At 40.7% G+C, this 24875-nt stretch overlaps 2 protein-coding genes across 2 annotated transcripts in view; one reads left to right on the top strand and one right to left on the bottom strand.

The window, feature by feature from the left end:
• The window catches only part of LOC127972627 (copine-8-like), a 190496-nt gene that overhangs the window by 105181 nt on the left and 60440 nt on the right, over positions 1 to 24875 (top strand). The window contains exons 7-11 of the mRNA XM_052576279.1: positions 9143 to 9206; positions 10298 to 10401; positions 15021 to 15125; positions 22338 to 22379; positions 22772 to 22847. Of these exons, the coding sequence (XP_052432239.1) occupies positions 9143 to 9206; positions 10298 to 10401; positions 15021 to 15125; positions 22338 to 22379; positions 22772 to 22847 (391 nt within the window). The remainder of the gene's footprint in view (positions 1 to 9142; positions 9207 to 10297; positions 10402 to 15020; positions 15126 to 22337; positions 22380 to 22771; positions 22848 to 24875) is intronic.
• Positions 1 to 24875, bottom strand: part of LOC127972683 (uncharacterized PE-PGRS family protein PE_PGRS54-like) — a 123200-nt gene that overhangs the window by 88535 nt on the left and 9790 nt on the right. The gene's annotated exons all lie outside the window — the stretch shown is intronic.

Raw genomic sequence — 24875 nt, 5'->3', positions numbered from 1 at the left:
CTTCTCCTCTCTCCTCCTCCTAGACCAGCCAGTTCCTCGTCATCCCTGCTGGTGCCAGTCAGTCCTGCAGCTCACCCTCAGTCCGCGCCATCGGGACGCGATGGTTCGCCGCTGGACTGCCAGTCTCCAGCTCCGCCTTGGTGCGTTAAGGCCCTGTCTCCGCCTCCAGCCTCCGAGCCCTGGACTCCTCCTCGGTCCTTCGACCCAGCGGCTCCGCCTTGGCTCTTAGCTCCCTCGTCTCCACCGTGGCCTATCATCCCACCTGCTCCACCGGGCTCCCTCGTCCCTCCGGCTCCACCTTGGTCAGTCGTCGACCATCCGCCGCCTCGGGACTCCACTCCTCCGGTTCCACCTCGTCTTTCCATCCCTCCGGCTCTGTCAGGCTCCTCCTTCCCTCCGGTTCCACCTCCATCCTCGGTCGCTCCGGCTCCACAGCGGTCTGCCAGGACCCCGCCTCCGCCTTGGTCGCCTGAGCCTTCTGCTCCACCTAGGCCCTCCGGAACCTCGACATCCCCTTGGCTCTGCGGCTGTGCTGCTCCATCTTGGGCTCCTCACCCACCGGTGCAGTCTCCGCCTGTCGGCCCCCTGGTGTCGTCGACCCCTCCTTCACCATGGCTCCTCCCGCCGTCGACTCCACCTTGGATCTCCGTCCTGGCTGGTCTCTGGTGGACCATCTGGCTCCTCCTGCTCCTGTCTCCTCCCTGGCTCCTCCCTCCGTCGTCTCCTCCCTGGCTCCTTCCTCCGTGGTCCCTGTCTGCTGGCCCCCTCCTGGGAGTCCGTCCTCCACCGGAACCTCCTCCCAAGTTCCCACCCACGCCTCCCTCTGTTGTTTCTACGGTGCGAGGACGCACCTACCGGGAGGGGGGAGTACTGTCACACCTGGACTCATTTAGTGTGCTTTTGCCCGTGACCCAGTTTCTGTCTTCCGTGTTTGGTTTGATTAGTTCCCAGGTGTGTCTATTCTATTCCTCATGTGTTCCATGTCCCTGTTAATTTAGTCATGCCATCCACCTGTGTTTCCCCAATTATCCTTTTGTACATAAGCCTTGTCCTTTCAGTTCTGTTTTGTTCGGGTCTCCTCACTTGTGACTAACTCACTCACTTACGTGTGTCTATCGCTGTGCTCCATGAATGGTATATATTAAAAGCCTTATTTCATCTATCCTCGGCTCCGTGTTCCTTCCGGCAGCGAAAACCGTGACAGTGCCAAGAAGCTCTGAAGAGAGTCAGAGTTTGAGTAATGAGATAAAGTACAGCACTGCAAATAATGGCTGTTCGATTATCATGTTTCTTTCTGAGAATGTGACCTAAGGTCAATTTCATGAATACATTTCTATATAAGAAAATAAATAATAAAACAGTAAGAAGAAAAGAAGTGGCACATTATTACAGTTTGCATTTAATTATACATGTTATTTATTTCAGGTCTCTGTCGACCAAGGGAAGATAATTACACATGCGCAGACAGAAAAAAAAGCAATTCCGCTGCTGTGTCGCCAGTGCTTAATTACCTTGAGCACTTAAGTTGCTGATTGCAAAGGCATGCATCTTGATTGGGAGATACAGGAGGGACTAAATGTCACAAATAAATAAATAAAAATAGTAGAATTTAAGCATTTCTTCATGTGTTTGATTCAGGAGAGTCTATACTGAAGCATCCTGGATGTTCTTGGATAAGGCTTTAAAACTTAATATTAGAATAATGTTGTTTGTTACATAGTTCATAACACATCTATGTTCCTAAGAGACCAAGACATTGATGAAGATCCTCAGTGGATGTTTAAAAATGTACTTTATGTCACGGCGCGGTAGAAACGGCGCTGTGTAAAAGAACAAGATCTGGGTCCAAGTGCAGGGAAGAGACACTTTATTATAACAAGAAGAAATGAGAACTAAAAGGCCAACACGGCAAAAACAAAACCAAAACGAATCACAGGGACAAGCCGGAACACGAGCACGAGAAACACAGGTAATCCACATAGACATTACAATATAGCCAGGCAGAGTGGTGGGTGAGACGAAACTATATACTCGTGAACAAATAGGGAACAGCTGTGTGAGTGATTATGTGCACGGGTGTACAGAGTGAGTGGATTCAACAGGTGAACAGAGTGAATAAGGTAATAGTCAGGGAGCAAGGGAGAAACACAGGTGGAGCAACTAAACAGTAATGAGGTGACAAGGTGGGCGGGGTCAGAAAAGGAAAGAAGAGAGCACATGGCACCAAATAAACACAACACAAGCCATGTGCTCACAGAAAGACAAAGACAGAAAGACAGAAGACTGTGACACTTTATAGGAGTTTGTCTTATGAACCTTCTCTGGTCTCTTAGTAAGAGTGATGGGCAGTAGCAAGTTAATTAGTAACGCGTTACTGTAATTTGATTACTTTTTTAGTAACTGAGTTATCTAACGTGTTATAATTTTAAAAATAGTAAGTAAGTAAAGTTTATTTATAGAGCACATTTATCACAGCAAAGCTGACCAAAGCACTGAACAAAGTCAAAGATAAACATAAAATAAACAAAACAGATTATACAGTTAAACAATGGAACATAGATAAAATCCAATTTAAAATGCCTGGGAATAAAGATATTTTTTCAAATAGTAATTAGAGTATAGCCACAAGCCTAAGTTACTGCCGCATTTAATTGCTGACAGAATGCAGTGTTTTATAATCTAGAGATTGTAAAAAGGATGTAGCACATGCACTGATGAGTCAAGTGCCAGTGGATTAAAGATCTTTTCCTGCGAGACCCGACGCAACAGAGCACAGCGCGTGAGAAGCACCCATATATATATATATATGTATATATATATATATATATATAAAACATGGGAGCAGAGACGTTCGGATCCAATTGCAGTATTTATTAGAGAATGGTCAGACAGACAGAAATCAGATAACAGCGTCAAGTATGTCAAGGGATATCCAGAATCAGTAACAAGTCAAGTCAAGTCACCTTTATTTATATAGCGCTTTAAACAAAATACATTGCGTCAAAGCAACTGAACAACATTCATTAGGAAAACAGTAACAGTGTGTCAATAATGCAAAACGATAGTTAAAGGCAGTTCATCATTGAATTCAGTGATGTCATCTCTGTTCAGTTAAATAGTGTCTGTGCATTTATTTTCGATCAAGTCAACGATATCACTGTAGAACAAGTGACCCCAACTAAGCAAGCCAGAGGCGACAGCGGCAAGGAATCGAAACTCCATCGGTGACAGAATGGAGAAAAAAACCTTGCGAGAAACCAGGCTCAGTTGGGGGGCCAGTTCTCCTCTGACCAGACGAAACCAGTAGTTCAATTCCAGGCTGCAGCAAAGTCAGATTGTGCAGAAGAATAATCTGTTTCTTGTGGTCTTGTCCTGGTGGTCCTCTGAGACAAGTTCTTTACAGGGGATCTGTATCTGGGGCTCTAGTTGTCCTGGTCTCCATTGTCTTTCAGGGCAGTAGAGGTCCTTTTTAGGTGGTGATCCACCATCTGGTCTGGATACGTACTGGATCCGGGTGACTGCAGTGACCCTCTGATCTGGATACAGACTGGATCTGGTGGCTATGGTGACCTCGGAATAAGAGAGAAACAGACAAATATTAGTGTAGATGCCATTCTTCTAATGATGTAGCAAGTACATAGGGTGTTTATGGGAAGTTCCGGTTTACCTAATTAAAGCTGCGGTAGGGATCTTTTGATGCTCTAGCGGTTAATAAACAGAACTGCTTGCGTCTTGCGGAAGAACATCATAGCCGGAACTACTTCTCTCTGTTTATGTCTATGAAGAATCACAAAGGAACTGGGTTACTCCACCGCGGTATCCCCGAAGCAATCTAAAATAGTCCGAATATAAACACTTATTATAGGTGCACCCTAGTGATTCAGGACAAGCCAAAAACACGGTTTGGAAAATGGATTCATGGTGTACTCGCTTATTATATACATTTTTCTACATTTTGAACACAAACAAAGTTACGGACCGCAGCTCTGATTGGTTATTTTTTACCGGGAGCGATGGAGTTTCTGCAAATGGCAATAGGACTACTGGGAGGAGCCAGAGGAGCTTGATTTTTTTCACAGATTATCTGTCTCATATTCTACTGTCAGGACATAATGACAGGTTTAATAAATATGTAAAAAATATTTTTTTACAAAAGTTCCCTACAGCACCTTTAATGCAGCCTAAAAATCCTTTAAATGATTTGGATATTAAAAGCATATTAGTATGTTATGTGTAAGCCAGGTTAAAGAGATGGGTCTTTAATCTAGATTTAAACTGCAAGAGTGTGTCTGTCTCCCGAACAATGTTAGGTAGGTTATTCCAGGGTTTAGGCGCCAAATAGGAAAAGGATCTGCCGCCCGCAGTTGATTTTGATATTCTAGGTATTATCAAATTGTGGAGTTTTGAGAACGTAGCGGACGTAGAGGATTATAATGTAAAAGGAGCTCATTCAAATACTGATGTGCTAAACCATTCAGGGCTTTATAAGTAATAAGCAATATTTTAAAATCTATAGGATGTTTGATAGGGAGCCAGTGCAGTGTTGACAGGACCAGGCTAATATGGTCATACTTCCTGGTTCTAGGAAGAACTCTTGCTGCTGCATTTTGGACTAGCTGTAGTTTGTTTACTAAGCGTGCAGACCAACCACCCAATAAAGCATTACAATAATCTAACCTTGAGGTCATAAATGGATTAGCATTTCTGCATTTGACATTGAGAGCATAGGCCGTAATTTAGATATATTTTTGAGATGGAAAAATGCAGTTTTACAAATGCTAGAAACGTGGCTTTCTAAGGAAAGATTGCGATCAAATAGCACACCTAGGTTCCTAACTGATGACGAAGAATTGACAGAGCAGACATCAATTCTTAGACAGTGTTCTAGGTTATTACAAGCAGAGTTTTTAGGTCCTATAACTAACACCTCTGTTGTTTTCAGAATTTAGCAGTAAGAAATTACTCGTCATCCAGTTTTTTATATCGACTATGCATTCCATTAGTTTTTCAAATTGGTGTGTTTCACCAGGCCCCGAAGAAATATAGAGCTGAGTATCATCAGCATAACAGTGAAAGCTAACACCATGTTTCCTGATGATATCTCCCAAGGGTAACATGTAAAGCATGAAGAGTAGCGGCCCTCCCAAGGGTGACATATAAAGCGTGAAGAGTAGCAGCCCTAGTACTGAGCCTTGAGGTACTCCATACTGCACTTGTGATCGATATGATACATCTTTAATAACAAATACCAAGTAACAAGTGGTGGGGTTGGCGCAGTGGATAAGACGCAATAGCATAACCCCTTTTTGATTAATAAATAATTTCATCATTATTCAAATATAATATTTCAAACAACATGAACTAAACTTCAGATCATTTCATGATTTAAAAATATAATTTTGCTAAAATGTGTCAAGGTTGTTGTTGCTTTTTTCAGGAAAATTTTGATTCAGATTCAGGGATGCCTCAGGAGTGGCTTAACAAGTGGAATACAACAACTGCAGCCAAATTTCTTGAAACGTCTGTGTGTGGTTGCTCTTCATGCCTTGACCCCAGCCTAAGTCCATTCATTGTGAAGTTTACTCAAATTCTTCAATCAGTTTCACTTGACAATCCTCATAAGGCTGTGGTTCTCTCGGTTGATTGTGCATCTTTTTTTTCTCCACACTTTTCAGTACACTCAACTTTCTGTTAACATGCTTATATACAGCACTCTGTGAACAGCCAGCTCCTTGTAAAGGGTGTCAATGATTGTCTTCTGGACAACTGTCAGATCAGCAGTTTTCCCCATGATTGTGTAGCCTAGTGAACCAAACTGAGAGACCATTTTGAAGGCTCAGGCTCAGTCTTTTGAGTTGATAAGCTGATTGGCATGTCACCATATTCTAATTTGTTGGGATTGTTGCTGAAGCAAAATGAACTTTTTCACAACATTCTGATTCACTGAGAAGCACCTGTGTGTGTGTGTGTGTGTGTGTGTGTGTGTGTGTGTGTGTGTGTGTGTGTGTGTGTGTGTGTGTGTGTGTGTGTGTGTGTATATATCTTGGCACAAATGCCATCCACATAAACTGACAAAATAAACACTTTCTTGCTTTCATTGAAAAGTAAAGGAAAAGTGTGTCAGTCAGTTAAGAATTGTACAAGATTTTCAGCTCTTAACTTTATTTATTCTGCATGACCGATTTCAATATAATGTTTCTTTCGAAAAAAATATATCTAAATGTCTTCCCTGAAATATGAATGAGCTCTTAGTCCTATTTATTAGATATCGCTGCTAGGTTGGGGTTGTCATGGTGACTATGGGGTTTCTCACACTTCATGTTTTCCATTTGTGTGTGTGTGTGTGTGTGTGTGTGTGTGTGTGTGTGTGTATATCTTGGCACAAATGCCATCCACATAAACTGACAAAATAAACACTTTCTTGCTTTCATTGAAAAGTAAAGGAAAAGTGTGTCAGTCAGTTAAGAATTGTACAATATTTTCAGCTCTTAACTTTATTTATTCTGCATGACCGATTTCAATATAATGTTTCTTTCGAAAAAAATATATCTAAATGTCTTCCCTGAAATATGAATGAGCTCTTAGTCCTATTTATTAGATATCGCTGCTAGGTTGGGGTTGTCATGGTGACTATGGGGTTTCTCACACTTCATGTTTTCCATTTGTTGGGTCAACTTATGCACATTATAATATTATGCCATCCTGTTAAAAAAGCAAAATTTCTCATATTATGGCTACGACATATAGCTTAGAAAAAATTTAAATTCAGTATCTCAAAAAAATTTATTATTCCATTTTGAGCTTGATTAGTTAATTTTGAGTATTAATACTGGGTAACTCTTGGGCTAGTTTAGAACATGCAACCACAATTATGGGAAAGACTACTGACTTGACAATTATCCAGAAGATAATCATCAACACCTCCACAAGGAGAGTAAGCCACAGAAGGTCATTGCTGAAAGGGCTGGCTGTTCACAGAGTGCTGAATCAAAATATATTCATAATAAATTGATTGGAAGGAAAAAGTGTGGTAGGAAAAGGTGCACAAGCAACAGGGATGACCACAGCCTTGGGAAGATTGTCAGGAAAAGCTGATTCATGAACTTGGGAGAGCTTCACAAGGAGTGGACTGAAGCCAAAGTCAGCGCATCTAGAGTCACCACACACAGACGTCTTCAGGAAAAGGGCTACAGCTGTCACATTTCTACAACCAAACTGAAATTAATATTAGCATTTAATTGGGAAATCAAGTTCTGGAGTATGGAGGAATACTGGAGAGGCACAGAATCACAGAAGAAGTCCAGTGTAAAGTTTTTGAAGTCAGTGATTAGGGTGTTGTGACGTCTGCTTGTGTTGCTCCATTGTGTTTTATCAAGTCCAAAGTGTTTGGTTTATCAAACCAAGTGGTTTGATGACTGTGATATTACTGTGCTTGATTAGCCAGCCAACTCACCTGATTCAAACCTCACAGACAATCTATGGGGTATTGTGAAGAGGAAGATATTAAATATCCAACCAAGCAATACAGAGGAGCTGAAGACCACTATCAAAGTGACCTGGGCTTCAATAACGCCTCAGTAGTGCCACAGGCCAATCGTCTCCATGCCACGCCTCACTGAAGTAGTAATTCATGCAAAAGGAGCCCCAACCAAGTATTGAGTGCATAATTAAACCTGCTTTGGAGATCTTAAACATTTCTGTTTTATAAATATTTTTTGATTGATCTTTGAGAAAATATTTGTATTTTTTGAGATACTTCAGTTTTATATATTTAATTATATTAAATATATTTTTTATTATATTAAATATTTCAGTTTGTGTTTGAATTTAGAATATAAGAAAGCTTTTTTGAATAAAATAACAAAAAATTAAAAACTTTTCCAGGATATAATATTTTTTTAGATGCACGTGTATATCTGTCTAGCAGCCGTCTTACCCCTTATGATGTACAAAGCAGATTGCGTATTTGCCACATCATGATTGCCTTTTTAAAATGTTCTCGTCACTCAAAAAATGTTTGTTACCCGTCAACTGATCAATAATAATAGAAAACAAATAAATAAATAATCTTGAGCTGACCCAGTGTTATGTGATATACTGGAAGTGATCATAAAGCACACATGAGAACTTTTTTTTTCAAACCATTTGCATAAATTAAGGCAGATATTATTATTATTATTTATGTATTATTTATTTTATTAATTTGTTTTTTTTATGTTACTCTAGTCTTTATTGTCACATGATCATTCAGAAATCATTCTAATATGCTGATTTGGTAATCAAGTAACTTCTTTTTTATCTTCAGTATTCTTTGAAGATAAAGAACTTACATTCAGTGCCTATGTTCATAACCAAGCATAGATGAAAAGATAAATTGAATTGGTAAAGAAACACCAGAGGGGAAGAGTTATGGTGAATAATGACTTACATTTGTATCTGTTTATGATACAAAGCTGGTTTATGGTTTATTTTTTATGATGTATTAATGGTGCTTTTTGGTCATTCTGTAGCTTGACTACCTCAGTCACCATTCACTTAATTATATATATATATATATATATATATATATATATATATATATATATATATATATATATATATATATATATATATATATATATATATATATATATATATAAGGGGAAGCCAGGATAATATAATATATAAGGAGAACTTGTTCATTTTGGGGCTTGACAGGCTCACAGATTTGAACCAGTTCTAATAAAATAACCAAAGCGATGCTTTCTTTGCTATTAAACAGATTGATTACACCAAATGAGCAATGGCACAGCCCCAGTCCTATTACACTTACTTAAAATCTGTACACATGAGAGAGCGTTAATAAACCTTTATCAAGACTTCATCCACTGATCTGTCTGTGTAAGAATCAATTTATTACATAACCACCAGCAAAAGAATCCAAGACCAGAGCCTGATGTACACAAGCACCAGCACATTTCTGGGAAACATTGTGACTAAGGTTTATTTTTTTTTTTTTCACATTAAGTAGATCTTGGTACTTTTTGACATTTTGATGTAGAAACAAATTAAATATTTCATGATGTGTTATGTCAGTTTTATTCAATATTATTGTGCAGTAGACACATATATGACCTGAATTATCTCATTTTGTCATACACAGGGGGATTCCAGGGAAGAAATGTGGGACAATTATTGTGAAGGCAGAGGAACTTAGTAACAGCAAGGTAACCGCTAATATTGATAATTAGAATTCAGTTCTTATTTGCGCTCCCTGATTTCTAACACCCATCCAAGCTTGGCCAATATCACTCACTGCTATATAGACTCATAAAAAAAATATATATATAAAAAAACACTACCCAATATTTATGTTTGCTGTTGAATTTCTAATAGATGTGTGTATGTGTGTGTGTGTGTGTGTGTGTGTGTGTGTGTGTGTGTGTACATCACATTGTTCACTTAGCAATTTAACTTTTGTTAGTGAAATTTTTTAAAAATTTAAAGCACCATGCTAACTACAAACTCTATTAAAATCAATTATAAGGCAACTTTCCTACTTGCTTTCATGACTGATTTTATAATTTTGAGTGTTGCTAATGAAATTTTGTGTGCATTTCCAGTTAGCTTATAGCAACACGCTACCATCAAACTCTATTGAAATCAGTTCTGACCAAGTCTCTTAGAGATTCACGTGATGAGTGCTATTTGTGTGCTCCTCAAAGCTGTTTTAGTCAGTTACTATGAGATCACATTTCATGGATTGCTGCCTATATAGTCAGGAGAAAGAAAGGCAGCTTGCTAGGAGCTAATATCATTAATTGTCTTTTAGTCTATTCAAAGTAGCTGATTTGCCTTAGTTGTAAAACACAGGATTCATTAATAGCATGTGTGAAGTGCCAAGAACTTAAGCTGTGCTCACAGACACACATGCAAAAAGACCTCCCTATTGCTGGCATAATTTTTACATTTGTCTTTCACAACACAGATCAATTATGCCTTATCCCATTCCCTGCTGAAGCATTGCATCTCACACAGACAGTGAAAGTGTATCTACATTTAACACTTGTCAAATGGATTCCTCATTTGGCATTTTAGCATTGCCATCTGGGTTCAATAGTCAAGCAAATGTAACATGCCAAGATGTTTGGCATTTGCATAATGTTATCTGTATAGAAACCCTGAATGGCCAACTACTCTGCTCATTAACATTGATATTTTTGTCCCAAGTGCTCTAAATCCACACACACACACACACACACACACACACTCCCGTTGCCCTCATAACCTGCTTTTCTAAAACATTCTCACCCTGCAGGAGTCTGCGACGATGCAATTTTGTGGCAACAAACTGGACAAAAAGGACTTCTTTGGCAAATCTGACCCCTTTTTAGTGTTTAATCGCAGCAACGAGGATGGAACGTGAGTAACACAGACACATGAGCAGATTCACAGTGCTCACACAATCAATCTCATCTCCAGACTCTATGCTGGAAAAATAGCTTTCCATTGAATTCCTTTAGGTTAATACCCATAGTCCTTTGCACCTGGATCAGCAGGGGTTCTTTTGGAATGGAACAGTCACACGTTATCTGGTTGATCATGTTCCTCAATAAATCCAAATTCCTTTATTGCCTTTATTTGTGTAGATCAGATACAAGAGTTTTAACCAGGACTCTGAACTGGTTCAAGGAACGAAAACGACAACCGGAAACGGACAAAATTTTGACAGAAACAGAAACCAAAATAAAATTTTATAGTTCCGAACAGAATCGAAAATTTGAAACGGCCATTAACCGGTTAATAACGTTATTTTATCGTTCCATTTAATATTTGAAATTTGCTGTCAATGAATCATGAATTCCAGAAATACGGCATATGCAAATGAGATGCTGAAGCCAACAAGTGAAATGTCCGCTCAGTTGTGAACTCATCATAGGCAAGTCGCAATGAGTTTATCTGAGGATAGTGTGAGATGAATTCAACAGAACACACGCACCTGCAGCGCTTCTATGAATGGAGAAAACTGAAAAATTAACCCCTATGCTTACATAAAAAGGAATATACACTAAAGGGCACATACACTAAATATATTTCACTTAAAGGCAGGGTAGGTAAAAAATTTATAAAAAACTTTTTTTTCCAAATTTGTTTAAACTTTATTTCTATGTCAATACATAATTAAAATGTAAGTACTTTGAAAAAGAAAGTATAAAAATCGAGTGTCTGTAGACCTCTCACGACTGTTTTAAAGACAGCTCATTATTTCCATTCACTCCACCCCCTCCCTTCTCCCGATATTAACTCGCGTTTTATTTCTTTGTTTATCCAAAGACTTTTTGTTCATTGCCTTTTCTTGTACTGCTACTGTCTTCCTTTTTTTGCCTGGTTTGCCTTCACTAACTGCATAGGCCGGTACTGTGAATTTTACTTGCTGTTTCTCTGCCATTGTTTTGGTATTCCTAGGATCCATGCCTATTGAATTCCTCAAATCAAACGTGCGCGTGCGCAAGTGGGCGGGTCATGTGTGGCAAAAGGGTGGTTGCCATGGTTGCGAGAGAGTGACAGTCGCCTAAGCCAATCCTATGTTTCGTCCCGAATGGAAATAATGAGCTGTGTTTAATACAGATAAAACGGTCTAGAGTCACTCGATTTTTATACTCTCTTTATCAGAGTACTTACATTTTAATTATGCATTGATATATATAGAAAGTTTAATAAAATTTGGAAGAAAGTTGTTTATAAATTTTTTACCTACCCTGCCTTTAAATCATACTGACAGATTAACGAAATGAAATAAATAGTGTGCTAAATTACGGTTCATTGTGACACATTCCAAAGTTTTCGGAAAGGAAAACGAAACTGCAGAGAGAAGTTTTCTTTATTTTGCAAAAGCTTTAAGTTACAGTTTTAATTTAGCAAAAGCTAATTAACAGCTTGCGAGTTGCTACCAGGTAATCATATGATAGCCAGCTGGCTAAATTGGTCTGACTTTTCCAGTGTATTTGTGGGTTGTTTTGAAAGTGCTGTAAAATGGGGACATTTCTAGGGACAACTCCAGTCAGGGACAGGATACCAAAAACTGTGACTTTCCCCGGAAAATGGGGATGACTGGTCACCCTATTCTAAACCTGTATGATTATAATTTTTGTTCATCAATACAATGGAAGTCAATGCTTAATCAGTGAGTGAGTGAGTATTTCAGATGAGGGACTTAAGAAGGTTCCATTTCAGTAATAATGTAGACAGGAAGGCAGCTTACTAGAAGCTAATGTTGTCTTAATGTATTAGGAGTACAGTGTGCTTGCCATTCCTGAAATCCATCGAACTCTGGAAAGTAGAGGAATGGCACAACCGTTTGTGTGTGTATGTGGCTATAAAGTTGTTGTTGTTGTTGTTGTTTTAATGGAATTGCAAAATCAAATACAAAAAGCTAATTTTGACATGAGGTAAACAGTATGTATATATGTGTGTCTGTGTGTGTGTGTGTGTGTGTCAAGAGTGTGTGTGTGTGTGGGGGTATGTTTTTGTGACATATCAGGACACAACTGTGTATAATGACATGGGTATGACACAGGTATTACAAGGAGACATATGAGGACATAACCCATGTCATAACCCCATTTTTCAAAACATGTATAAACCATACAGAATGATTTTTGTTGTTGTTGAGAAAGTAAAAATGCACAAAGTTACCTGTGAGGGTTAGGGTTAGGTGTAGGGTTGGTGTAGGGCCATAGAATATACAGTTTGTACAGTATAAAAACCATTACGCCTATGGGATGTCCCCACTTTTCACAAAAACAAATGTGTTTTTTTTGTTGTTTTTTTATAAATTCTGTGGTGAATTGAGAGAGGTATAGCTCAAGGGCCAGTATCAGAAAATCTTCAACAATAATCACGTTTTCAATATTATTGTTACAGTTATCATAAATTATTTCTGTATACCTGTGATAAAGTGTGATTTCAGCTTAAACAAACATGATATTCAGCTTTTTTGTGTGTGTGTTAAAACATAAAACTGATTCCACTTATATTTTGCAAGTTTTAAACTCACATTTAAATTTAACCTAGGGTTATCAATCAATTCATACATTTTAGTGCATAATTGTATCACCACATTAAGTTACAGAAAACAAACAGGCTTTTTAAAATATAACACACTATTAATTATGACATTCAAATCAATGTATGCAATGTAAATTTATGCAGTGGTTTTCTTGACCTTTCTCACTCACTACAAATAACAGATTTTACATACTGACTGCACCAAAACATATTGGAACTATAATACATGTGTAAAGCTCTAAGGCCTGGTTCACACGGGACGAATTAAAATTGTCGGCCGATTTTCCAAACCTGAGAGACCCCACACACGGCGATAAAAAATCACGGGTCTAACAGTTTTGGTTGTTCAGTGTGTGGTGTGCAGCCACACGGCAATATCAACACATCACACACGAACCGATTTGACTCCCGAGCATTCCCAGGTCAGACGGGAAATCTCGCAAAATCCCTCGAGATCAAACGTGACTTCAGAGTAAACAATCATGGCGGACGAAGAGGATGCAATGGCCATAGTTTGTGCTTTGTTTTTAACGGAAATAAAACATAAGAAAAACAAGAAAAGGCGATGGTCAAAGAAGTGGACACAACGCGAGCATGGACTATACTTGCTACATCATGATATGGAGTTAGTTGTTGTTTTATCTCATAGAAATGTTAATACGTACTACTACACAGATTAATATCCGTTGAAATAAACGTTCATATATTAGTTTCCATGTACTCTGGTGGATTGCAGTTGTGGATGTAGTTATGCCCATTGACTTTATTTGTATTTGTTATATTTGTTATATTATATACGCCGGCTGTTTTGATTTTGTTTCCCAGTACTTCCTCACCGCGTCGTCACATCGCTTTCTGATTGGCTATACGTCACAGTCCACAGGCTGCGTGATTGTTTGTCCTCGGGGGACACCACACACGAGAAGAAATCGGGCCAAATAAATCCAACATGTTGGATATCCCCGATTTGAGATCGGAGTGGTCCCGACGTTCTTCCGAGCAGAGGAGAGCGGTCTTAACACACCACACACGGCAGGAATATTTGATCAGATTATTTTACGATAATCGGAGCATCCTAAGATTGTCGGAAGGGGTGAATCGGGGCTAAAATCGGCCTAATTATCCTGCCGTGTGAACCAGCCTTAATTGTCACGGTTCAGGGTGCTTAATCGTCTTCCCTGTTGTCTGTGTCCTGTCTGTTTTCTGCAGCTCGTGACCTGGGCAATCAGCACTGATACATCGGCACTGGTGTGTGCAGATCACGAGCTGATTGCCCTCACCTGTCGCTTGTTCCCATTCTCCTAAGTTCTCTTCTGTGTCTGTCCCTTGTTGTCAGTAGATTTCGTGTTGTCTTTGTGACTGTACTGCATGTCTGTTTCCTTACCTGTTTTCCGCTGTTGTGCTCAGAATGTCTAGACAAGGAGTCTTTCGTTGGCCGCATGCCTGAGATCCTCTTTCTCATTTTTCCACGTCCTGTTGGGCATTGCACCCAATACCTAATAAACTGTTGCACGTATCCTCTGAGTTTGAGTCCTCTGTCTTCACGTCTCTGTCACTAATCTCTTTGCTAGTATTCATATTAGTATTCTTTGAATGTTGGTGTTTAATTTGTGAAAATTTCAGTTGATGATGATTAAATTCCTCTATAGATTGGAATGAATTCTCAGAATGGCTATACCTTTGATAAATTACCTTTGCTCAGTTAAAGAGATGATTCATAAACAAATGCAATGCTACAGAAATAAAAAATGTCTTCTCAGTTCCAAATGTTCTGATCAGTTTTTAGAATCAGACTGAAAGGAATGGATCATTTACCATTTCAGATAATTAGACTATGTCAAATGAATGTATTAATTCAAGACATTTGAGCATTTTAGTTAATTGTATGTGCTCATGTTTAATTTCAAACACACAATGATTTGATGTCAACACATACTATAAATATTTTAAACGATTATCCTGTTATCTTACAGATTTACCATTTGCCATAAAACAGAGGTGGTGAAGTGCAATCTGAACCCTGTGTGGCAAGCCTTTACAATCCCAGTCAGAGCCCTGTGCAATGGCGATTATGACAGGTATGGAGTGTTTTGTACTGTGATTGGTTTGTTAGAATTTGGTGTGCATTGTAATTGGTTGTGGGAAACAGTATTTTGTTGCCATAAAGTACTTTGAGTTTAAACCCTATTTTAACTATGGTTAAGTTATATACTCACACCTTTGTCTGAAAATCACACATCAATTAAATCTTAAATAAACAGCATACAGCTGGACCAACTGTTGTTGTTGTTGGCATAAAATTACTTTAGTGATTTAAAAATCAATAATAATAATAATAATAATAATAATAATAATAATAATAGAAAAATAATTATAAATAATGCAAATTTTGTAAAAAAAAAAAAATCACAAGTTTTGATTCAATAATAGCTGCACAGTATACAAATATAATTTTATCTATATTCTTAGGGAATGCTTACACAACAATGATGCATTAAAATGGAAATGTTTTCAGTTGTGTTTTTAAAAAGTTTTCGCATACAGACAACAACATTGTTACGATTCCCGTTCACATGAATCTGTGAAAACAACTAAAAACACTTTATTATTCATGCCAGGCCAGTAGTTGGCAATATCACAAACACTACTCGACTGCGTGGATTCCCTTAGACCAAACACGTAATATGTATGCGCATGATGTCTCCAGTTTCACAAGTTATTTATTTTTTTGTTTACACAAAAACTTGCACTTGGAAACCAAAGTTTGTTTGCTCCCACAACGCCATTGTTGTGTTAATAAATATCCAAAAAGCATGGAGGGTTTATGCTTTTAGTGGAAAAAACATAATCAATTAATTATAATTTCATTGAAAAGAATGTCCACTAGAGGTTTTTTATTTTTATTTTATTTATTTATATATTTTTTTACATATTGGTAAAGCATAAGAACAAATACATAACCAGTGAATACAGTATACAGTAAAGTGATTCACATCTAAATTGGTAGAAAAAAAAAAAAAACATCTATGTTATGAATGTTTTGCTTAAAGTAATAACTGCATATTATTTTGGGATAGGAGAAATTATTTTACAGTTAAACATAATATTAAGAGACATGAGACAACAGAAGAGAATCCCAACCTCTACATAGTATTCCATCATGAGTAGCTCAAACAGGGCTCTTGCTTTGTGGTGATAAAGCTGGAAGCTTCCTCCCAATAGCGGCACTCACTGATGAGCATCGATCGGTACTGTGACGCACTCTCCCACACAATGCCTAAGCTTTAAGAGAGGGACTAACAGATGGAAAGGAAGAGCACTGGGCATCCGGAGGAGTCTGGGACACGAGATAAGCAAGCACACACACTCTAATAAAGAAGCATGGAGTGTCTCGCTGTTGGTAACACTGAGAATAGGTGCTAAGGGGTGCTGTGGGGATTGGGTTGTTGTTAGCATGTGTTGCGTTAAAGCTATATGTAATTGACAGAGCTGTTCTATTTGAACTGTGCAAACTCATCACTCGCCTGTCACGCCATGGACAGCAAGAGTTGTAATTATTTTCTGTCAAAATGCACTAATCCGGCCCTCTAACCCTGGTGTATGAAATATTTTAAAATTTCCTATCTGAAAGCAAAGTGGCATGGAAGGGAAAGTAAGCTGATTTTTGAGAGATTGTAGTAATAATCCCAGTTTTGGAAAGGTTAGATCTGGCTCTAAAATCTGATCGGCCATGTTGATTATTATTATTATTTTTTTAATATAAATTTGAATTCCATATTGCATGCCGAATCAGTACTCTAAGAATCTCAACCAGCAGCCTGAAGTTGTGTCATGTTGGAATTATGAAATTGACTCTAATTGTTATAGTTGTTATACTGTAATTAGGAAAAAATATATATGATATATAATTTTTAAGAGTTTCAGCTTTTCACATAAGCATCTGAAGAAGGTTTCTGTGATTTTAGTGTAGCCCATGACACTTGATGTCCTTTGATGAACAAAGGTTCTTCAAGGTTTGAAAAAACAATAAAGAGGTTATCTGATTCAGCATTTTAAGTTATTTTTATTTTTTCCTGTCATCAATAATAAGGCTGTATACATATTCTTTTTTTGGTGTTATGATTATTACCATCGAAACAAACTATTCCTTAGTCCAAGACATGAACAGCTCTGTAGTTTCTCAGTGTGGTCATCTCATGAATATAGTTATTCCAACGTGACATAAACACAGCTTTAAACTAATGAACTATAATACTTTAGAACAGTTTATTAGAAATTATTTCTAATGCATGCATCACTATTACTGTTGTTCCCTATCTGTCGGTCACTACGAGTTATGTCGAACAACATATGGGGTCTCACTTGGGAGGCCAATCATCTCTGAGTTTAAGAGAAAACGCCAATTAAAATTGGCTAGTGGATTTAACATACCTGAGCCACTCCCCGTGTCAGCGGGTATAAATAGAGCGACAGGTGCATCCACTCATTAGATCTTCAGAGCCGAGTGGTTGTATGAAAGCTGTTATACTCCACAAAGCCATTCATCTGCTGTGTCGGGAAACTGTTCTGGTTGGCAGTACGGCGCAAACAGCGGTGTCCCTTTCAGCGATTCCCCCGGGCGCTTCAACTAAGAGAGCAGATTTCCTAAAAGACTTTTTAAAGACGCCGTTTCGTCCGCGTCCTTCTGGATGTGGTCGTTTCCTGTTCTCTGGGCATTCAGCACGCTGAAGGCGCGTTCGTGGATGGTTCATGCACGCACTGCGTGTGTGACCATGGCAACGCTGCCATCGCGTCTCTCCTTTCTTAAAAGGAAAGGAGTAGACCCCTCTGTCACTACCCGTTCTGGTTTCTCTGTCACGAGCAGAGGACCTCTTACCCCTTCCACAGTGTTTGTCCTGTGCGGCTGCTGGGTGAATTTGCTGGGCTGTCTTATGGCAGACCCAACGGGTCATTCAGTTTGCTGCTGGGGATCAGATGTCGATTGCAGCATCGGGGATGTGGTGTTGACCTCTGTGGATGAAGTTTCGGCGGGGCTGGCCCCCTCGGGTGTTGTCGCCACTGCCGAATTGGACCCAGAGTTGACACCGTGCTTGCCCGGGCAGCTGTGAGCATCAGGATGGAGGTGAATGCACCGCCCAGCCCTGAGTGCTCATGGCTGTTTGATTGGTTCTCGGTGTGGAGCACGGCTCATAACCGCGTTTTACTCTGGTTCCTTTCTTCCCGGATGTGCATGGGGAAGTGATGTAGTCGTGGATGGCCCCTTTTTTATAATAGGAATAGTCTGTGCCTCTCACCCAAGGCCTGTAAGCTGTCGGCCGTGCTCGCTACCAAGGCTTACAGTGCTGCGGGCCAAGCTGCCTCTGCCCTGCATGCTATGGCTGTCCTGCAAACTCAACAAGCCATGGCTTTAACAAATGCACGAGGGTGGTACCGACCCGAGGTTGATGCAGGAACTGTGCACGGTGACTGATTTTGCCTTACGGGCGACGAAGGTCACGGCGCGGTCCCTTTGGAAGGCGATGTCCACGCTGGTGGTCTCTGGCTGACCCTGGCCGAGATGAGAGACGTTGACAAAGCCCGCTTTCTCGATGCTCCCGTCTCCCAGGCAGGCCTGTTCGGCGACACGGTCGAGGACTTTGCCCAGCAGTTCTCGGCGGTACAAAAGCAGACTGAGGCCATACAGCACATCTTGCCCCGACGTGTTCCTTCGGTTGCCCCTCCGTCGCGGGCAGCGCCTCAGCCTGCTCGTCGCCGTGGGTGCCCCTCTGCATCCTCCACACCAGCTCCGCCCCATGCTGAGAGTTCTTCGAGGACGGCGCATCGAGCCCCGCGCAGGAGAGCGGCGCCCCCCGTGTCACTCCCGGCCGCGAAGTCCTCTAAGAAGATGACTAAGCGGCCCTGACACGGGCAACTCGGAGATGCGGGAGACTGCTCTTCAGGAGCTGGCGGAGACAGCGCCACTCCTACCCCCGGAGGAGGGCCAGGTGGAGAATCTTCAGTTTTTGTTTCTTTCTGTTCCACCGCTGGTCTAATGGCCAGTGGCACACACTTTGCCAAGTTCAATGGCATCCTCGAGACTTCGGTGGCAGTCCGGGACGCCTCTGTCTTGAATGACGCACTTCATCGTACCCAAGAAAAGCGGTGGCTTTCGGCCTATCCTGGATCTGCGAGTCTTGAATTGGGCCCTGAAACGCATTCTCAAATGTGTTCAGCCCCAGGACTGGTTTGCAGCGATCGATTGAAAGATGCATACTTTCATGTCTCGATCCTCCCTCGCCACAGACCGTTTCTGCGGTTTGCATTCGAGGGCCAGGCATGGCAGTACAAGGTCCTCCCCTTCAGGCTCTCCCTCTCCTCAGCCCCTGGTCGGACCTTGCCTTTCTACGGGCCTGCATGCCCTTAGAACAAGTGTCCCAGCACGTTGTTGTCACAACAGATGCCAGATGTCGGGCTGGGGCGCGACATGCAACGGGCAGGCAGCTTCAGAGTCCTGGACAGGACCTCGACTGCTTTGGCACATCAACTGTCTGGAGTTGCTGGCAGTGCATCTAGCTTTACGAAGGTTTCGTCTGCTGTTGCTGGACAAGCACGAGTTGGTACGCACAGACAACACTGCGGCTGTTTTGTACATCAACCGACAGGGCGGTCTACGATCACGTCGCATGTCTCAACTCGTCCGCCATCTCCTCCTCTGGAGTCAGACGCGGCTCAAGTCGCTGCGCGCTATCCACATCCTGGGGGAGCTCAATCGTATAGCCGACGCGCTCTCACGACAGCTCACTTTCCCCGGGGAATGGTGACTCCATCCCCAGATGGTCCAGCTGATCTGGAGTCGATTTGGGGAAGCCCAGGTAGACCTGTTTGCTTCCCGCGAGTCCTCCCACTGCCAGCTGTACTATTCCCTGTCCCAGGCCCCCCTGGGCACAGATGCACTGGCACACAGCTGGCATCGGGCTTTACGCAAGTATGCGTTTCCCCCAGTGAGCTTGCTCGCACAGACACTGTGCAAGGTCAGGGAGGACGAGGAACAGGTCCTGTTGGTTGCGCCTTACTGGCCCACCCGGGCCTGGTTTTCGGAACTCATGCTCCTCGTGACAGCCCCTCCCTGGCGCATCCCCCTGAGGAGGGACCTTCTCTCTCAGGGGCTTGGCACCATTTGGCACCCACGTCCAGATCTTAGGAACCTCCACGTGTGGCTTCTGGACGGAACGCGGCAGACCTAAGTGATCTGCCACCAGCGTTGGTAGACACTATAACTCAGGCTAGAGCCCCCTCTATGAGGCAGGCCTATGCTCTGAAGTGGAGTCTGTTCACGAATTGGTGTTCTTCTCACCGAGAAGAACCCCGGAGATGCCCAGTCAGAGTCGTGCTTTCTTTCCTGCAAGAAAGGCTGGAGCGTGGGCTGTCACCCTCCACCCTGAAAGTGTATGTGGCTCCCATTGCAGCCCATCACAATGCAGTGGATTGCCGGACCCTGATCATTAGGTTCCTGAGGGGTGCCAGAAGGTTACATCCTCCTAGGACACCCCTGTTTCTCTCCTGGGACCTCTCTATTGTCCTAGCGGGACTTCAGAGGGGTCCCTTTGAGCCACTGGATTCAGTCGAGCTTAAGTTCCTTTCTCTTAAGACAGCGCTCCTGATCGCGCTCACTTCCATCAAGAGGGTCGGGGACCTCCAAGCATTTTCGGTAAGTGAAGAGTGCCTTGCCGGGATACGTGCCCAAGGTTCCCACAACTCCCTTCCGAGACCAGGTGGTGAACCTGAAGCTCTGAGCAGCTCCTGGTCTGCTTTGGAGGTCAGCAGAAGGGGAAGGCTGTCTCCAAGCAGAGGTTGGCCCACTGGATAGCCGTGTGTCGGCTAACAGGTAAATTAGTGGGAAGGGCTGGCTGAGTGTCACGCTTGCTGTGCCATTCCCCCTAACACAGGGATGCGAGCGCCTTTCTTCTCCCAGTAGAGTTCCCTGGTTGGCGCACCCTGATTGAGCATCCTCCAGCACCCTCGGCAGCCAGACTTGGTGGAGCAGTCTGTCGCCAGGACCAGTACTGGTGTTAGCATGCCCGGAGTTCCGGTCAGCCCCTGTACTGGGTTAGGTGTTCATATGGCTTGGTTCCCTACGGGTAATCCCATATGTGTATTCTTCCACGGTAAGGTTTCCCTCTTGGCAAACCCGTGTCTTCCCTTGACAGACCCGTTCTGTCAGTCTCTTCTGGCAGCCGTTCCATCCCTACTCTAAGGTAGGACCTGCCTCAGAGACCCATTCCATATGTAGTACTGCCCCCTGGGTCAGTCCATATCAGTATCTCCACATGTCACCTCCCTACGGGTAGGATGTGGTCTCCATAGTGACCTTTATCTAAGGCTCGCTTCCCCATTGTCTTGCCAAGCTGTAAGAACAAATAGGGAAGATTTGAAACAATCTTTCTCCGAAGGTTGAAATCCCTTCCATTAACTTTATGTGGGCGGAACAGCAGCGTGGCCTTCTGGCCTTGACAGCGATGTACTCACCATCTGGCCCCTTCGGTACCGAGGTCAGTGAATTTGCGCTGGGGCTTTGGGAAGGTTACGACCTTAAGCGTAGCTTTTGCGGCACGCCACGTCTTGCCGACAATTGCAGCGCCACAGGGTTGTGACGTGTTCAGGTTGTGGCGTTTTCCATAGGACCCCATATGTCGTTCGACATAACTCGTAGTGACCGACAGATAGGGAACGTCTCGGTTATGTACGTAACCCTCGTTTCCTGATGGAGGGAACGGAGACGTTATGTCCCCATGACACAGCCTTGAACCGGTCGCTGTTGCCGGGACACGTTCTCGGCTCCTCAGCGTAAAACTTAATGAGTGGATGCACCTGTCGCCCTATTTATACCCACTAGCCAATTTTAATTGCCATTTTCTCTTAAACTCAGAGATGATTGGCCTCCCAAGTGAGACCCCATATGTCGTTCGACATAATGTCTCCATTCCCTCCATCAGGGAACGAGGGTTACGTACGTAACCGAGACGTTCAGTGTTAACCTTTGTCACGCAGTGTTTGTGCTATGTAATTAATTATTCATAAATTACATCACAACACAATGATACATTAAATTGTGTGGCTTGCTATAGAGAGGTGTGCTGTTACTTTTTGTTAGTGATCAGAATTACAGTTTCATCTGGCAGAATGGTCAGAATGGAGATATCAAATTTTTCTTATCATTCTCAACATGCATAACAATGTACAAGATTTGGAATATTGTCTAGAGCTGTAAAATGCTCTTCTCTCTCTCTCTCTCTCTCTCTCTCTCTAAACAGAACGATCAAGGTTGAAGTTTATGACTGGAACCAGGATGGCAGGTACTGAACATGAAGCTTAATATACACACCTGACACATATATTAATTTGAGATGTAAGGTAATTGTGTAAATGTAAGTGTAAATGTAAGTGTTCTCACAGGGACACACTGAATGTGCATGAAATTAGAATGAAATGCTCTTATGATGATATTGTCCATTTCAAGTACTTTTTTAATTTATTTTGTGTATTGGTGTTGTATTTATTTATAATATTTTATTTATTATTCTGGTCAAAACGTGTGAAAACATGCCAAATATAGATGCAAAAGCCCAAGACGCAAACCTTTGTGTTACAGAACTCATACACACATGCAGAAAATCAATTCCTCAGAGTCCCTAAAGGAACATGTGATGGCTTAAAATATTCTGTGTATATGTGTGTGTTTACACAGTCATGACTTCATTGGAGAATTCAGCACAAGCTACAGAGAACTGAAAAGAGGCCAGTCAGAATTTAACGTGTATGAGGTAATCTTATTTTATTAATCTATATTTTATTCATTTGCAGAGCTCATTATCATGGTATTTACATGGCACAACAAATACACTGTAGCTTACATTATTTATTTACTTTTTTTATTCAAGTTGACTGCACATTTTTTAATTATTAAGAAAATTGTGAACCTATAGACCCTATAAGGTTTATTATAAATGCTCTACTAAATTGTGTGGGTACCAGAAAATAACTGAAAACACGTAAAAACAACAGATCTCAGTGTACAAGTGTATATCTGAATTAATCAACACAACTGATTTTGACCTTTATCAGCACAAATGATTTTGACATTTAAAATATTTTTCCACTTACAGTTTTTCTCAGTCACTTTGGTGCATTTCTCAAATCAGAAATGAAATTCTCAAAACTACTTGTACAAACTCCACATCATCTAGTAATTTATACACATCACAAAACCAGTTTCTCATTCTTTTGAACAAGTTGCAATTGCTTTTGTACATTCATGCAATTGATTATGCACATTTATCTGCGGTTTTCTACATTATCAGTTGCTAAAGTCATGTCGCTCAAAATGTATTATAGAGTTTTCTGTGCAATAGTCTTACTCCTCAAAACATCTAGTCTTTAGTTCATTGTATCAGTCATTAAATGCAAAATGGTTAATCTAGTTGTCATAAACTGCCAAGCACAGTTTTTATTTTTATTTTCACACATTATTATTAGACTTTTTGTCAATTTGGCATGAATTGTGCAAGTGAGTCTTTACAAATGTAGAGAATGTAGATGATAAACCAATGATAAACTATTTCTCTGAAATAGCTCAAAGGTTCATCTCATGAATCTTCAGTTGGAAAGCGTATACTGTATAGACACGAGTTACAAATTCTGAAAACTGAATTATTTTCGTATTTGTGCCCATATTTCTTTTACCATTTATATATCACAATGACATTGTAAAGTTTTTTTCTAATTATTGTTTTTTTTTTTTTATGGGGGGGGGGGGGGGTCAGACCACTAGTAAAAGTGTAACTGGGAATTCTATCCAGTCTCTTTCAATCAATATCCCACATACAGTAATCTGTAAATGTGTACTCTTGAAATGGATATATGACAAAAGCATATGGCATACTGTTCAATACAATAACTGTCATCCAAAATGTTGCCATAGTTTACATCAGAACATCCCTCCAGAGTACACTTTTATATTGACAACATGACTAAACATTTTGACTGTCTTATACATAAACTGTCTATGACACAAGGACTTGTCATTCTGATGGCACTGATTTGTTCATTGACACAGATATTTATTTTTGAGAGATGAACTAAGGATTTTGAGCAAGAGACTGGCTTTTGCAGGTAATTCATGATGTTTTGCTATTTGTACGAGTTGTTTTGAGAAATGCACTTACTGTTTTGCAAATCTCAAGGATGATTCGAGAAATGTACCAAAGCGACTGAGAAAAACTGTAAGTAGATTCAGTTGGCCTGCATATATCAGACCAGGTCTAGAGCACTTGTAATGTTAGTCATGGAGCTTGTCATGGCCATTTTCCGGCCATTTATTTATTTAGCTTGCTAGCATAATAAGAGTTAAGAAGAAAATATATAAAGTTTAATATATTTTTAATTGTAGCAGGTGTTTGTATGTTTTTTGTATATTTATTTATTTGTTTATTTATTTTTATATATTTAGTTAATCATTTATTTATTCATTCATTCATTTGTTTATTTATTTAGCTTGTTAGCACAATACGAGTTAAGGAGAAAATATATGACGTTTACAGTTTTTCTCAATTGCTTTGGCACATTTTTCGAAACAGTCTTAACATTCTCTAAACTGTGAGTGCAAATCTCACAATTGTTTGCAGGAATTTCAAAACTTTATAGCATGTCTGCAAAATGTAGTTACTCACCCAAAACATTTAATTCATGCTTCAAAACCTAGTTATTGTGTCAATAATTTGGCCAAGGCCACCAAAATCTAAAGTATTTTTGTCATTGTGTGACCCACCCTGGTCAAAATGTTTAGTTGTTTT

Source organism: Carassius gibelio, chromosome A4, assembly GCF_023724105.1.
Source record: "Carassius gibelio isolate Cgi1373 ecotype wild population from Czech Republic chromosome A4, carGib1.2-hapl.c, whole genome shotgun sequence".
NCBI classification, from domain to species: Eukaryota; Metazoa; Chordata; class Actinopteri; order Cypriniformes; family Cyprinidae; genus Carassius; species Carassius gibelio.
This window is presented reverse-complemented; position numbering and strand designations above follow the sequence as displayed.